This window comes from Oryzias melastigma, linkage group LG6, assembly GCF_002922805.2.
Source record: "Oryzias melastigma strain HK-1 linkage group LG6, ASM292280v2, whole genome shotgun sequence".
Classification (NCBI taxonomy): Eukaryota; Metazoa; Chordata; class Actinopteri; order Beloniformes; family Adrianichthyidae; genus Oryzias; species Oryzias melastigma.
The window spans coordinates 29,470,057-29,485,958 of NC_050517.1; the positions used below are offsets into that span (position 1 = coordinate 29,470,057).

At 44.2% G+C, this 15,902-nt stretch overlaps 1 protein-coding gene across 1 annotated transcript in view; it reads left to right on the forward strand.

Moving 5' to 3' along the window:
• The window catches only part of si:ch211-236l14.4 (SITS-binding protein), a 20,577-nt gene that overhangs the window by 3,485 nt on the left and 1,190 nt on the right, over nt 1-15,902 (forward strand). Inside the window, exons 3-9 of the mRNA XM_024282805.2 lie at nt 4,245-4,452; nt 4,528-4,678; nt 7,375-7,572; nt 7,712-7,980; nt 8,055-8,191; nt 9,250-9,371; nt 13,088-13,267. Coding sequence (XP_024138573.1) covers nt 4,245-4,452; nt 4,528-4,678; nt 7,375-7,572; nt 7,712-7,980; nt 8,055-8,191; nt 9,250-9,371; nt 13,088-13,267 — 1,265 coding nt within the window. The remainder of the gene's footprint in view (nt 1-4,244; nt 4,453-4,527; nt 4,679-7,374; nt 7,573-7,711; nt 7,981-8,054; nt 8,192-9,249; nt 9,372-13,087; nt 13,268-15,902) is intronic.

Sequence of the window (15,902 nt, forward strand, 5' to 3'; positions counted from 1 at the left end):
CCTCAGAGGCTTTGATAGAAAGGAGATTATCTTTGTTCTCACACAGGGAACATTGTGTGAAATTAAAAAGCCGCTCATGAAAACTCCCGTCTGGGGCACAAACCCGTCCCAGCATCCACCGTCTGATGCATGAAGTTCCATCCACCTCAGAGAGACCTGAGGAAGCAGTGAAGTGGAGCTGGGGGGGGGGCAGCTTCTCCCATGCAGCCGCTGCGAAGCTGCAAAAACCTGCAAACATCAAACGTCTGCAGCTGAAGAGAAAAACAGTTTTTGTCCACTTTGGAAACAAGAGTGAAGCTGTGTAACAAAACAACACACACATATACACACACCTCCACACACTGTTATGTAACACGGGTCACATGACCTAAAGCGCCACTCCACCTTGTGAGGGGGGAGAACCATCAGGACCCTTTGTTCCTCTGTGGTGTTCCAGTCAGATCAGATGAGGAAGCAGTTTCAAAAAATATTGAAAGTTCTAGAGTTAGAAAAGTCGAGTAGAGTTAGAGTTAGAGTTACCTAAGTAAGGTAGAGTTCTAACTTTAGCTCTAAAGTTACAGGTAAGTTGGAGGCTGACACCACCCACAGCCAAATTTTGAAAATGCAGCCCGGGGGGGCTGTTTTTTTTTTTTACAAACTTTTTTGAACATTCTTTCAATTTACAAATTTTCAGATTCACATTCACTTGTGTATTTTTTTTCTTTTTATCACAATACGTAAAAGCAAACTGTACAAGTACAGTGCAACAGGCACAACATGAAACACCAACAAACCAGGGATATGTGTTAACTCAAAAAAGTTAATAAATATGCAGTTCTTTTAAAATATTAAATGCTCTTAAAGCCTTCAGATTCTACATGTGTTCTATTTTATAATATGATTTAAGGTCCAGATAAAATAAATTAAAATAGGGCTTTGAATTTGACCAATTTCCCAAAAATAATAAACAAATGAATAACAAAAATTAAAGGAACAGGACTGTTATCACTACTGGAGCTGCAGATCATGACTTCAATGGATTGACCAGTCACAAAATTCAACTGTAATACTTCGTTTCAACCTATAGGGGGCAGCACACATATGGTTTATGACCATATTTTCAAGAATTAAACAAGTTTATTTTAATTTTTCTAAATTTTGGCAACGACCAACAGACAGCACTTTTAAAGCCCCATTTATTGAGGTCAATCGCCAAAATAAGTTGATTTAGGGTTTGGTTACCCTTTAACCCATGTGTCAAAGTCAAGGCCCTGGGGCCGGATCCGGCCCTCCGGGTAATTCTATCCAGCCCTCCAGATCATTTTATTTTATTGTTATTATGGGCCCGATGTTCAAATCAAATCTATCTTTATTTATATAGCACTTTTCATATAAAAGAATAACACAAAGTGTTATCTTGCTCTCATTTCTAACATGTATAATTTTGACAAAATATATATTTATGGAGTAAAATATTGAAAGCTATTTAAGGTTTAAGTTGATTTATTCTGGAACAATATTCCTGCATTTTTATTATTTATAATTCATAAAAATTGACATTCTGCTAACTTTTTGGACTATTTAGGCATTTACTAAGATATTTTTGGAGCTTAGCTAACATTTCAGTTACATGCTAGCTGTTTTGGCTAACCTTATTTTTTTGTTTGTATTTTTGCTAATTTGGCATTCAGCTAATATTTTAGCTGGCTATCAGCTTCAGCGTTTCTAGCTATCAATTTCAGCATCTTCAGCAGCCAAATTCAGCTTACAGCATTCACACGAGCATTATCACGGGTATATATCTGGTTCCTAAATATGTTAAAAAGTTAAAAGTTTTAAAGATGTAGTTTTAGAGTGTTTAATAAATGTTTGTCCTGTTCGGCCCGCGACCTAAAGTGTGTTTTGGATTTTGGGCCTGTGTGCGATTAGGTTTAACACCCCTGATGTAACCCCCCCCCTCCAAGAAGAACATCAATGAAAACTTCTTCTTGTGCAGCTTACTGACTGATCCTCCACCAGCTGGAGCGCTGGGCCGGCAGAGGAAGGTTGAAGGTTTGGGCACGGGAGCTGAATTTCCATTGTTAATGCTCCAACACGCGTGTGTGTCTGTGTGTGTGAATCACATCAGTGTGTACGTGCAAGGCCTTCATGTGTGTCCATAGAACTTCGTTCCTCCTGAAACTTGCTGCTGCTTGAAGGTTTTTGGATTTCGTTATTTTTCTGTGTTTTATGGGATCGTTGGAACGTCATGAGACCGTTCTGAGAACGCCTTTGTTTGGACCGTCCTCGCTCTTCATCCCTTCTCCTGTGAAATGATTGAATGTGGGAATCCAGGAGCCGTCCTGAAGGCTTCAGCTGCTCACCAGAAACCACAGACGGAATCCTGGAAACTCTGTGCTTTCCTGTGAGGATGACCGTTCAGGTGTGCAGGACCTGCTGGTGTCTCTGCTTCTGGTCCATAAAACTACTGCATGTTTGCAGGTCTACTGTAGGTTTTATGTTTTACAGTATTTTAACTGGAGGATCCACAGCCAGAGCGTCTGCGCGTCCCGAGCGGCTGTGGGTCGCCGGAGACCTAATACTTTGTGGGAAGCAGCTGAGGCGTTACCAGGATCTCTTTGACATTATCCATTGCAAACACGTGAGAATCTCTGTGAGGTGGACGGCTCTTCTGCGGCTTAAGCCCGTCTTAAATGCTGATCTGAAATAATCTGATTATAAACGCGTACGTGAGTTTCCGGCCTGCATGAGAACGTCCAGCACGTTGAAACCAGAAGCAGGTCTGAGGAGAACCCGCTCAGGCTCCGTCCGCAGACCCAGCTTGATCGCTGCAGGTTCCAGTTTTTGGCTGATGGGTTTAGGTGGGACTGACCCCTGAAGATAGTGAGAAGGAGAAAGTGGGAGTCAGAGGGGGGGTGAGAGTAACCTGAGAAAGAGGAGGCATTCCTCTCCTTCAGTCACATGGGCCAAGTAGTTGCTGCTTCACAGAATCAGGTCATTTCATTTTCCTTCTGGGTCCAAAAGGTTTTTCAGGAAGTTCTGGGGGAGAACCAAATCAAAAGATGCTGAGGACAATCAGCAGGGAAGCAAAGGAGTCAGAAGGACCCAAACTGGAGGAAGATGTTCTCCAAACATCCAGGATGAAGCTCAAAAACGAGGAGAAGCTACAGAAAAGCTCAGGGTTCTCCAACCTCTACCTGGTGTTCATGTATGTGGAGGTTAAGTTTTGGGTTTTATTTCTATTGCAGTTAATTCTGCTAAACGGGGGCTCTGTGACGACATGTTAACATAATTAGCTCAAACATTAGCTCAAACATTAGCTCAGGTCCTGAGAGGTTAAACCAGAAGCTCCTCCTCTGAACAGCGTGAGGAGAACCGATGATGCTGCAGCTCCGTTCTTCATCAACCCGTCCTGATGTTCTGCACAGATGCTCAGCTCAAGGACCTGGACCTGCAGGATGACCAGCAGGACTAGGACCTAAAACCTTCAGGAGGACCTCCAGGACCTGAAGCTGCAGGACGTGGACCTGTAGGATGACCTGCAGGACCTGAACCTTCAGAACCTGCAGGACCTGAACCATCAGGAAGACCTGCAGGACCAGCAGGACGTGGACCTGTAGGACGACCTGCAGGACCTGAACCTGCAAGAGCCTGAACTTTCAGGATGACCTGCAGGACCTGAACCTTCAGGACCTGCAGGACCTGCACCTTCAGGACAACCAGCAGGACCTGAACCTTCAGAACCTGCAGGACCTGAACCTTCAGGACTTGCAGGACCTGCACCTTCAGGACAACCAGCAGGACTTGAACCTTCAGAACCTGCAGGACCTGAACCATCAGGAAGACCTGCAGGACCAACAGGACATGGACCTGTAGGACGACCTGAACTTGCAAGAGCCAGAACTTTCAGGATGACCTGCAGAACCTGCAGGACCTGAACCTTTAGGATCTGAAGGACCTTAACCTTCAGGATCTGCAGGATCTACAGGACCTGAAGCTACAGGACGTGTGCCTGTAGGACGACCTACTGGACCTGAACCTTCAGAACCTGCAGGACCTGAACCTTCAGGACCAGCAGGACCTGCAGGATCTACAGGACCTAAACCTGCAGTACTTGACGCTACAGGACCTGGACCTGTAGGATGGCCTGCAGGACCTGGACCTGCAGGACCTGATGCTACAGGACCTGGACCTGCAGGACGACCTTCCGTTTGTCCTGATGAATCCCGTCATGGTCGTAATGTTTTGTTTCCTGTGACCTGCAGGCGTGGCGGTGCTGGTCCCCCCCGACAGCCCCCTGCAGCTGGGCCTAGACAGCCGGCAGCAGTTCTGCCTGCAGTCCCGGCCGGGTCTGGAGCGCCCCCTGCTGCAGTACAGCGTGTGCGTGGCCCCCCACCTCCGGGCCGCTCACCAGGAGGCTCAGCTGCAGCTGCTGCAGCGCAGCAGAGAGCTGCCCAGCATGAAGGCGCTGAGGTGAGTTTGGTTTCTGGATTTTGGGGGGTGTTACTCATCAGCTCCTGAATGACCCCGCCCCCATGTGTCCGACAGGCTGCCCTTTTGGAAGCTGCTCACCAATGTGGACTCAGGGCAGAAGGTGGAGAGGGAGCTGAGGACCTTCTCCAACCGTCTGAGGAGACACCACCTGGGGGAGGGGGTCATCAGCCTCAACGAGCATTCCACCACCCTCCTCTCTGAAATGGTCCGTTCCTTTCCTCCGTTCATTTCACGCGCTCTGCTGCAGGTTCTCCTCTGGACAGAACCTGAGCCGCTCATCGCTGTCGCCATGACGACAAAGAACTTCTTCTGATTCTGACTGAATACAAACAACAAATGCATTTAGAGGAGGAGGGGCTTGGGGGTCTAGAAGCACTTAATAAGCATGGTTTAGGATTCACCTGCTAAGTTTTAGGAGTTCACCAGTTGACCTCAATTCACCTGAACATTCATTTATTTTTCAAATTTCCATCCAACGAATTCATTTGGTTTAAAAACAGAATGTCTGATTTCAACAGAACAAAGATAAAACTTCCACCTTTTACATTTTCAAATGAACTGGAATCACATTTTTTTAGGACCCTCTGGTGATGCCAGAATCAATCTGCAACCGGAAGCGGAAATTTCGCATCTTTAGCCGGTTGTGTAAATTTCCTAAACTTTAAGAAGCCTTTTCAAGAAGGATATTTTAAAAACTTTCAGAACTTTCAGCTTTTAAACTTTGAAATGTGAATAAACTGTAACTGTCAGTTTAGAGTGCAAGATGAACTTTAAATGGAACAGAGAAAATTAATTGTTTTATTTCTGACTCAGAGAGAGTCACAGAGAAAAACAGCAAAAAAAGTCGAAAAAAAGAGAGAACCAATAAAAAGGTCAAAAGCTTATTAACACATGGGGGGTTCCAGGTGAGGACTTCCAGCCAATGATTTCAAATTATGTTTTTTTTTGTGTGCGGTTCCGGCAGGGGGAGGGACTTTTCGGCTATAAATATTTGGGCGCCATATTTTTTCTCTGTGGCCAGTTTTTCCTGAAAAACACAAGAGGAAAATTGATTTACAGGTTTGATGTCTTCAGGTTTTAGGCTTCTCCTGGTTGTAAAGGGCCTCTAAAGTAACCAACTCTCGTTAGGACCGGTGGATTTGGGGACAGGACTCAATTGGAAGTTATATGGCATTTAAAATGAAAGCATCACTAGCCCCATAGAGAAAGTGGGTGTGTGTTAGCCTGGGGGCGGTGCTGGCAGTCCAGACTCTTCCTGAAAGGGGCTGTTCACACTTGGTGACATCACAATGTGAGGATCCACTCGTTTACTTGGGTTGGGAGGGGCTGGTGCTCAGAGAGCAGATTTTTAGAAGAATGCTCAGAAATTCGAGAATGGACCAAAAAACTGTTTTGGAGTTGTTTATAGTGAACAATGGACAATATAGTAAACTTAGAAGCTCAAAAAGATTATTTGAACGGAATTTGTCCTTTAAGTACAACCAGGTTTTTGGCCTTCCGGTTTGTTTTAAAGCTAAATGTTCTTGAGAGAAGTTCAACCTCAGGTCAGTCTAAAGTGGCTGCAGAACAAACTATTGTGACCTTGTTCATGAAAACAAAGGTCAAACCAACATTTTGGCTCTTTGAGCAGCTAAGCTTGATTTGTCTCTGAAAAGAGGAGGCGGGTTCTCCTGCAGGATCCCGTCTCCTCTTACCTCAGCTGAAGGTCAGTGAGATACGTCCTCCATGTCCGGTTCCTTCAGGCCAGAGTGTCTGACCCGCCGGGGTTCCAGGTGAGGGACCTTTTACAGCATACTTTGGATGTAGATGATCCAAAGTAGCTTTTCCTGAAGGTCTGGCGGTTCTGTGGGCGTGTCCGCACTAGAGGAGCGTCAGTGTTTGATCTGATGATGGAGCGACTCTGAACTCTTCTGCTGCGGGTCGGTCATTCCCTTACCGCACAAATAAAGTCGAGAACAGAAAACAGAACCTCCTGGAGCAGGTCAGGTTGTTTGGGGGGGGGCGCAGATCCGATGGGACCTCAGCCAAGACTAACGGGATCAGGTGATCCTGACACCAGCCTCACGCTGGGCTCCAACCGGGGGTCGGTGCTGGGGGGTCTCACAGAGCCCATTCTGTTTGGACGCTCGCAGAATTCTCACACTGGAGAACAGCATGTTCCTGCTTCCAGCTGGGGGGGGACATGAGAGGAACCACTCTGAACTTCTTGGAATCTCAGGTTTTCTGATACTTTAAAGCAGCCATGCGGCTCCTTGTGGAGAGAAACTAGTATCACCTCATTTTGTGCGTGCGTAGTTCTTGATTTTTAACTCACACAATACATTGTGTGCATAAGTACAAGAATTATGAAATGACGTGACCAGCGGTCGGGAAAGCCTCGTGCTGGGGGTGCTGTCAGGGGAGGGGGGGCTGAGAGGAGGTGATCGGTTCTAGAAAATGTTATTTTTAAAGAAATAAGTGTTTATAAATAGGCTTATTTAAACTTTTTGTAACAATTTGCGGGTCATATCAGTTAAAGAAAGTGGGAAAATGTCAAGTTTCACCAAATAATATAAATCTAAGTCCAAAGCGGCTGAAAAGAAAACTCTGATGACCCAGCATTCTAGCAGCATTTTAACGCATCACACGTTGATGCATGTTGGAGACGTGACAAGAGCCTCACATCAAATTTGTATGTAAATGTGATTTTGTGTGTGCGTAACAAGTGATTTGTGTGTAATTTTAAAGATTAGTGAATGTAGTTAGTTTCAATCTTTTGTGATATTTATTCGTGGATGTGTGAATGGTTTTTTAAGTTTGTTAAGGTTTTTTCTTTAAATCTCTTTAATCTAAATCTGTGAATTTTTGAGAATTTTGAAATCCCCGCTCAAACTGGCTCCGCCCCTTCTGGTCTTCCTCCAGGACCACGACTTCCTCAGCAGCAGGAAAAGGGGGCCGTCCAAGAGACTGACCAGGGACCTCCCACTCGTGAAGCTTCTCAACATTTCCATAACCCTGTCCCCCTTCCTGGGGGTGGACAGCACACGGTTCTACTCCTCCCTGACTGATGGTACCGAGGCGTACTGGCTTAGCCTGCCCTCCGCCCCCCAGGGGAAGCTGGTGAGACCCAAAAACTGTTTCCCTGAGAACAACATTTAGCATAATGATCACCCCCCCCCCCCCTACACACCTGTGCTCTTCTGAAGTGGGATAAACACACACACCTTAAGTTGACCCCCTCCCTGTTGATGCTCCCCAGATTCCCATCATGAGTCGGTGGCGAGGGAACTTCTGCGTGAAACTGAACCTCACCAACCCCGGAGCGGTGAGCTGGTTCCTGGACCGACTCGGGTCGCTGCAGACCCATTTAGGGATGGAGTACGTCACGCTTGAAGGGGGGGAGGGGAATCTGTTCGAGGAGCAGGCCCTGCGGTCCCCGCCCGCTCTGGCAGGAGACAAGTACATCGAACTCCTGGCTGACCTGGCCGCCAGGATGGGAGATTCCACCGTCATGACCGCCGCCACACGGTATCCCAGCTTCTTTTCCTGTGGGGTGCATGCGGTGCCCCCCTCCCTGAAGACACCTGTCCTTGTGCCCTCAGGTCCAGCCACAAGCCGCTGTTTGTGAGGATGACGCCACTGCAGTCCGACTGGAGCTCGCTGGGGCTGAAGGCGGTCATTCCCTCGCTGCTTCACCACACTCTCCTGGGATACAACTTCCTCATTCCCGACGCCGTCGGTAGGAAAACCGTCCTGGTGGGCTTCAGAACCTTTGCTGTTCTGATGGATTTAGATCAGTGTTCGGACGGATCCTGTTTGACACAGATCATCTTTTATTTTGACAATAAGTAAAAAAAAAAAAATCACATTTTGAGAGATGCTAGGCTCTTTTTATATTTTTTATCTTGTTTGAGACAAAAATAGACATAGTTCATATTTATTATTATTTTTTAAATAAGGTCATGAATACAAATACAAATTTCTTAAATGCTAATGTAGAACTCCTTCTAGGTTTTGATCAGTTGAACATGAACCCAAACGGCTCTTTTACTGTTAAAGGTTGCCGACCCCTGATTTCGGTTTATGGCTGAGGTGTTTGTGTGCTGACATTACAACACCTCAAAGGACCTCACATGCTCTACGATTACTCTTCTACTTTATAAATGAGTATATTTTTATAAATTTATTTTGGATCATGAAGTAAAAAAAGGGTTAACAGCAGTAGTAAGTAGAGAAGTAGACCTACGAAACATCAAGAGAAAATACCATTGGGTGGGATGATCCTATGTGGAACAGGAAGTCTTTTATTTTGAAAGGAAGTAATCAAAAAAATGTGTTTTTGGTTTTTCTAACCCGTTCTTGTACCTTTTTAAAACTACGTTAAAATGAACGTCTTTGTTTCCCTCATCTGAACTGGAATCTGGATCCAAACTGGACCGCTCTGATGTTGCTCGCCGTTTTTGTTGCACCGTTGATGTTAGGTAGGAGATGTAAGCTACTGAGAGAGAGTGTAGACAGATGACAGGAAAGGGGGACGGGGTTGTTCCTCGCGAATGGTCCCCCCCAAAAGGTGAACTTCTGATAAACTCCTGCCGCTCTGCAGAAACTATGTCCTTGAAAACAACACGGTTTTTGATTCTGGCTAAAAACGCAATAATCATCATGAAAAGACGACTGAGAACACTGAGAACACAGATCAGGAGAGGATGGGAGTGGGACTCTGGATTGGTGGAGGTTCTCGGATCTTTCTGATCATCATCCCGTCAAAACCTTCATCTGTCTTTTCCGTCTTGGCAGGAGGCTCTCTGTCTGGAGAACCGGTCACAGATGAGGAACTGTTCATCCGCTGGCTGGAGCTGGCAGCCTTTCTGCCAGTTATCACCTTCAAAACCCCTCCCTGGGTGTGCGGAGAGGACCAGGTATCCTGTCTATACGGCCTCCATGTTTTGGAAATGAATCTTTTCTGTGTTTGTCACTGTTTGTGTTTTTAAAATGGAAAAGGCAAAAAGAGACATTTGAATTCTGATGATGAAGTTTGGCTGTGAATGGTTTATTGAATGGACATTTCCCATGATGCCATTGTGTTCCAGCTGAGAGAGGATAGAACTTTCACTGCTCATTTATGAACTTTGTTACTGCTGCAGGTGTGTTACGTTTTCTCTACGCTAAGCTTGATTATTAAAATCCTGTGGGAGGTGTTCAGCTCAGAGTGTCTCCTCACCGCTGATTGGTTCTATTGGTCCTAAAGCTGCTGGAGACTATAAGAGTCCAAGTTCCAGAACCATAGACTGTATCAGAGAACTGGACCGAGTGACCTCATTCATACAAAATGCATTATTCCGGCTCCAATCAAATGAAGTCAATTCGGTTACAATTTTTTTTTAATACAGTATGGACGCCGCCATTGTGAAGCCAGATTTTGTCAGTAAGCAATGAGTCAGTCTGAGTTTCTATGGCAACCACTCCTGCCAATCAGAAGTGAGCTTGTTGGAAGGCCACACCCCTACCACTAGAAACACATGATCTGTTAATCAAACATTTTGAATGTTGGACGTGGGGCCAGTTGGCTCCACCTACTTTTATTGAGGCATCTGATTGTTTAGTTTATAACATGAAGAACTTGAACGACCGAAAAAATATCCTGAAAAAAAGGTAAATTATCAAGAAAATGTAAAAAAAAAAAAGGTTATTTTGACCAATAGAATGACTGAATAACAGCCGTATATTTCTCTAAAGCAGTCAATGGGATTTTGGGCACTTCCTGTTTTAAACGCTGGGGGGAGGAGTCACTGAGTCCAGTTCTCATACACAGTCAAAGTCAAAGTGATTCCGTTCAATTGTATTTATACAGCCCAATATCACAAAATTGGGCTGGTTTAATCTGGACTAAATGATGTGGATAATCTTTAATCCTTAAAGTGATGCTTTCTTCACCAATCAAAGCACTGTTAGTGTGTGATGTCACAGAAAAGAGTTGCAGCCACTGACAGTAGAAATCCCTGGACATATCAACCCCTCCCCTCTCGTGTCCCAAACAGGAAGTACCTGTTGACTCCAAGAGACCAAAGTCCCATAGACTTCCTTTGACAACTAGACAGTTATTACTCATTCTATTTGTTAGACTAACCAATTTTTCTTTGATGCATTCTTCTTAAAATCTTCTTTCTAATCCTAATTTTTGTAAAGATATTTTTTCTTTATCGCAAGTTATTCAAATTACAGACCGACTCGGACGAATCCCTTCAACGGGTTTCAAAATGGCAGCAGCGTATCGCCTATTTCACGAGGGCCGGAGGAAAGTCATTTTCTATGGGGGAGGTTAACACCTTGATATGTCCAGTCAGTAATACATGTCAATGGTTGCAGCTTTTGCAATTAGGAGACGGTGTTTTATTGGTCAGAAGTTCTTCAGCTCCTCACAGCCGGGACAAACCATCAGCTGCTAAGGTGACGAACTTCACGGGATTTATTGCAAAGCTATCAAGTGAGACGATGTTCTGAAAGCAGGAGGAACATGTTCTTCCACCAGATGTGTTTTTATAAACCCACTCCCCCCCCCAACCCGTACGAGGACGTTCCCGCTTCTAAGACCAGAATCATCCTGAGCTGGACTCCGGCAGCAGGAAAACAGAGAATGACGTCTCAAGTGATATTGGAATTTCTCATGGATGCGGCTCAGGTTCCCAAAAGAGTTTATGTTCCCTCAGAGGATGAGAAGTTTTCCACCCGCCCCTCCTTTCCTGGTTTCATTCACCTGTGGTTTAGAGTCCATCTGTTCTGAATTACAGCCTCTGTTCTGGATTTATGGCTCAATGACCGTTTGGGCTGGAATGATAATGAATTTGAGGACAAGTCTTGGAAAAATACTTTATTGAGCTGATTAAGATTTCCACGAGTAATTGACAAGTGTGGCAGAGTGGGAACGATCGGACGTGTTTTTTCCCAGTAGCAGAGGATGAAGACAGGAAAATGGCATGGTTATGACTTGTATCGCGTGACAAGGATAAAAATAGGCCTTTTGGACAGCTAGACATTTGACAGCCGCGAGTTTTCCATTTTGGTATGCAGCGCCGCTTCACTTAGAAAGCTGGATGAAGTTAGTGGATGTTTAGTGGAGAGCAGGCCCCCGTGCTGCATGAGGTAAATTAAGATTTTATGGGAAATTCTGCTGAAGTTTGAATGTGCACCTTTCTTTCCAGAGTCGGTGAGACTCGAGACAGTCGCAGACAGGTCACTGGAACGACAGCGCCTCCATCAAATAGTGGAAAAACCTCAAAGCCACACATGCCTGGCTTCTCAATTAGAGAAAAATCCACTCAAACCCATGCTGTGACTTCAGCTCATTCCAAATGCTCGCAGTCCTGCTAATGAAAACTACATTTTCCTAAAGACGTGGTCAAATTTTGTTTGAGTCACGGATATTACAGAGGATGTGACCTTCTCAGAAACGCTGAAGATGTTTGGCTCAGTAGAAACTAAGGACAACAGCGATGAAGTCACTAAGTTAAAAGTGTCTTTATTGTCTCATCTACATGATCAGATGAAAGAAAGTGCAAACATAATTTATGGGTCCACTACTTCAGGGGTGTCAAACTCAATCGCACAGGGGGCCAAAATCCAAAACACACCTTCAGTCGCGGGGCGAACAGGATCAACATTTATTGAATACACTAAAACTAAATTTTTTTAACTTTAAAACAGTAACTTTTTAACATAATTATGAACTAGATATATAGCATTACCTGCAATAATGCTAGTGTGAATGCTGTAAGCTGAATGTGGCTGCTGAAGATGCTAGTGCTGATAGATGAAGATGCTGAAATTGATAGCTAAAAACGTTGAAGCTGAAAATGCTGAATCTGATAGCCAGCTAAAATATTAGCTAGATGTCAAATTAATCTAAAAACTTAACAAACGTGTCAACTAAACTAGTCAAAACAGCTAGCATGTAGCTGAAAAAATAACTAAACTTCAAAATAGCCTAAAAAATGGAAAAAAAGGCCAAAATTAGTCAAAACATCTAGCATGTAGCTGAAATATAAGCCAAACTCCCAAACAGCCCAAAAAACAAAATAGTCTAATTAGCTAAAATTGATAGCATGATCCTAAAATATTAGTTAAACTCCTAAATAGCCTAAAAAAAATGAAAAAAAATCAGAAATTAGCCAAAATAGCTAGCGTGTACCTGTAATATTAGCTAATCTTCAAAAAAGCCTAAAATTTTTTAGTGAATGCCAAAATACTCCAAAAAGCTAGCAGAATGCTCATTTTTAAAACTGTAACTTTTTAACATAATTATGAATAAAAATGCATGAATATTATTCCAGAATAAATCAACTTAAACCTTAAATAACTTTCAATATTTTACTCTCCTTAAAATATATTTTGTGAAAATTATACAAGTTAGAAATAAGATAACATCAGGCCATTAATAACAATAAAATAAAATGATCTGGAGGGCCAGATATAGTTACCAAGAGGGCCGGATCCGGCCCCCGGGCCTTGACTTTGACACATGTTCACTACTTATATTCTTTCTTGTATTGAACTTGTTTTAATGCTTTAGTTGAGTGAATGAAAACTGTTTTTCTCCGCCTCAGTGGTTTTGCTAACCAAAGTGATTGTTGAACCACAGCTGCTAAACCTGACTCGGACCTACATATCGAAGCACCAGAAGGATGTGGTCCCACTGATTGAGAAGTATGCAGACGAGTGGCAGATGACAGGAAATCCCATCTACCGGCCGATGTGGTGGCTCAGTCCCACTGATCCCTTCACGTTCACCATTGATGACCAGTTCTTGATTGGAGACGAGGTAATTCCTTATGACCTATTTATTTCCATATTCAGGAGAACTATCACACTACTTCAATTTGAGGTTTGTTAGGCTGCTCTCACATATGCAGGGCCAAACTACTGAGGGACAAGACAGTGTTTTTACAGTCACCAGTTCTGCATGTCGTCCCACTTAAAACTGAGAGGTCTGTGATGAACATCACTTCAACTATGAGGGGCAGAAAAAAAGAATCCCATCGAATGGTTTTTAAAGCACATTAAGCTTTCTCGATCCAACACATTCTCACTCCCAATTCGTCCCATAGTGATGTTTGGTCAAGGCGGTGTTTTCAGTCTTTTTTGAGCAAAGGAACTCTTTTTCCTAGAAAAAAATTCCGCAGCACACAAGCTTCCAAAACGGTAAAACATTTTTAGTCTGTATTGATGTTCAGTCCTTCCACGATCTTGTGTGCATTTTTTTAAATAATTGAAGCAGAAAAAGCGGGAAGCGTCATTGCAGGGCAGAGGCGCTGTCACTTTAACCCAATGTATCATGGGGGATGTAGTGCAAAAAACTGACGCAGATGCTGGGCAGACTCACGTCTCTGAGCTTCATGTTTTGTTCACTTTTTAAACTGTCTGACCTGCAGGAAGCTACACCGCTAAACACGAGCTTTAGCTGTTCTTTTGTTGGAACTGCGAGACTTTATGAGCCGAATTATAACAAGGAAGTGAGGACGTTAACCACTTCTAATGAGTCAGATGGATGACGTGATTAAGCCTCCAACAATGATTGGCGAAGACAGTTGAAGGGGGGCGGGACTTTTCTAAAAGCAGAGCTAGCGGGTAGTTTTGCGGCCAGATTGCGTTAACGTCATTTTGATTAGTCATTTATAGAATCAAAGAAAAATGTCTTTTAAATCTGAGTCCGTATGGATGAACACAGAGCTGATACCCTAGTGACAGTAAATGTTTTAGATATGTGAAAATGTGTAATTTCCCCAGCACACCAGACCATCTCTCACGGCACAATAGGGTGCTGCGGCACACTGGTTGAAAAACACTGGGTTAAGGACCTCTGCACGTCCCTTTTTGCCTTTTTTGCATCCCCAAGTTGTCATTTTTCGATTTGCCTACTGCTTCCATTAAATCATTGGTCCACGACCTGCAGACCGCGAACCAGTACCAGTTCAGTACAGCGACGCGTTGCACCCTAGGTACCCTAACCCTAACCTGACACCAGGCCTGATGAGGTACCAGATCTGAATCAGTACCAGATGCGGTACTGGAGTTGAACCAGTACTGGGTTAAGGTTAGGGTGCTGGTACTATGTTAGGGTAACGGTACTGGACGTATCCTGAGGACCAGTGCGCATCCAGTACTGTATTCCCAAGGGTTGAGGACCCTTGATTTTACGAACAGTCAGCACGTCAAAAGATTACGAGTTGGGGACGCCCAAAACGTCAAGGGTCAGGATGAGAATGTGTGCCGGTTCAGAATACTCCCTGAAGCCCTCAAAAGCCTTTGTCTCTGCTGTCATTACTGGCAGATACTGGCGTCTGAGGGTCACCCCTTGTCTGGGGCACACAGGTGATCCACAGGAAATACTGTATAAGGTCATAGATTGCTCAGTGAACTGTATAGAGAAATGTTCATGTTTATCTACGGGCGTGCTGCAGGCGACAGGTCGTAGTAAACACTTCTACGACATGTAAGGGTAAGTAAGGGGGAAGTAGGTGAGACACAGACGTGTCATAGAAATGTTTCCTTTTTTCAACCCTCCACGTCTTGCAGACTGAACAAGGATCCTGTTAGTGCTGTTCACGTGATACGTGCACTACCTTCATCCCCTGCACAGGTTTGCCTGCTTTATGCTGGGAGACTGCATTTAACCATGAGGGCAGTTGTTATTAATACTTTACATAGTAATACTAGTGGGGCATAAGGACACCATACCTGTATGTTATAAGTGCATGTAACTTCCATTATTCTGACGAACACTTAAAAAAAAAATACCACATAGACAACAATGGTACGTTCCATTTTCATGACGTCCCCTGAGGTAGCCATACGAGCGTCAAAGGGCCTGCATTCTTATATCAAGCTCCCCCTCTCTATGACCTTCCACGGACCCGGAAAACCCAAAAACCTTATTGGTGTTGCAAGTAGCTTTTGGGTAGCTCTGGTAGCCCTGGTCTCTAATAGATGCCGGTCTCCAATAAACGCCGGTCTCTTATAGACGCCAGTCTCCAATAGAAGTCAGTTTCTAATAGACGCCGGTCTCCAATAAACGCTGGTCTCTATTAGACGCTGGTCTCCAATAAACACCGGTCTCTTATAGACGCCAATCTCTAATAAACACCGGACCCCAATAAACACTGGTCTCTAATAGACGTCAATCACCAATAAATGCTGATCTCTAATAAACGCCGGTCTCTTATAGACGCTGATCTCCAATAAACGCTGGTCTCTAATAGATGCTGGTCTCCCATGGATGCCAGTGTCCAATAGATGCCGGTCTCTAATAGATGCCTGCTTGGCTGACACATTTTTGGAATAAATGTCAGGGGTACCATTGGAAGATATGTGGTAAATGTGATCAGAACAGCCCACCTAACTCATTCAGTGTTTTCCATGGATGGATCTTTACGCAGTTAATCAGTTTTGTTGCCCTG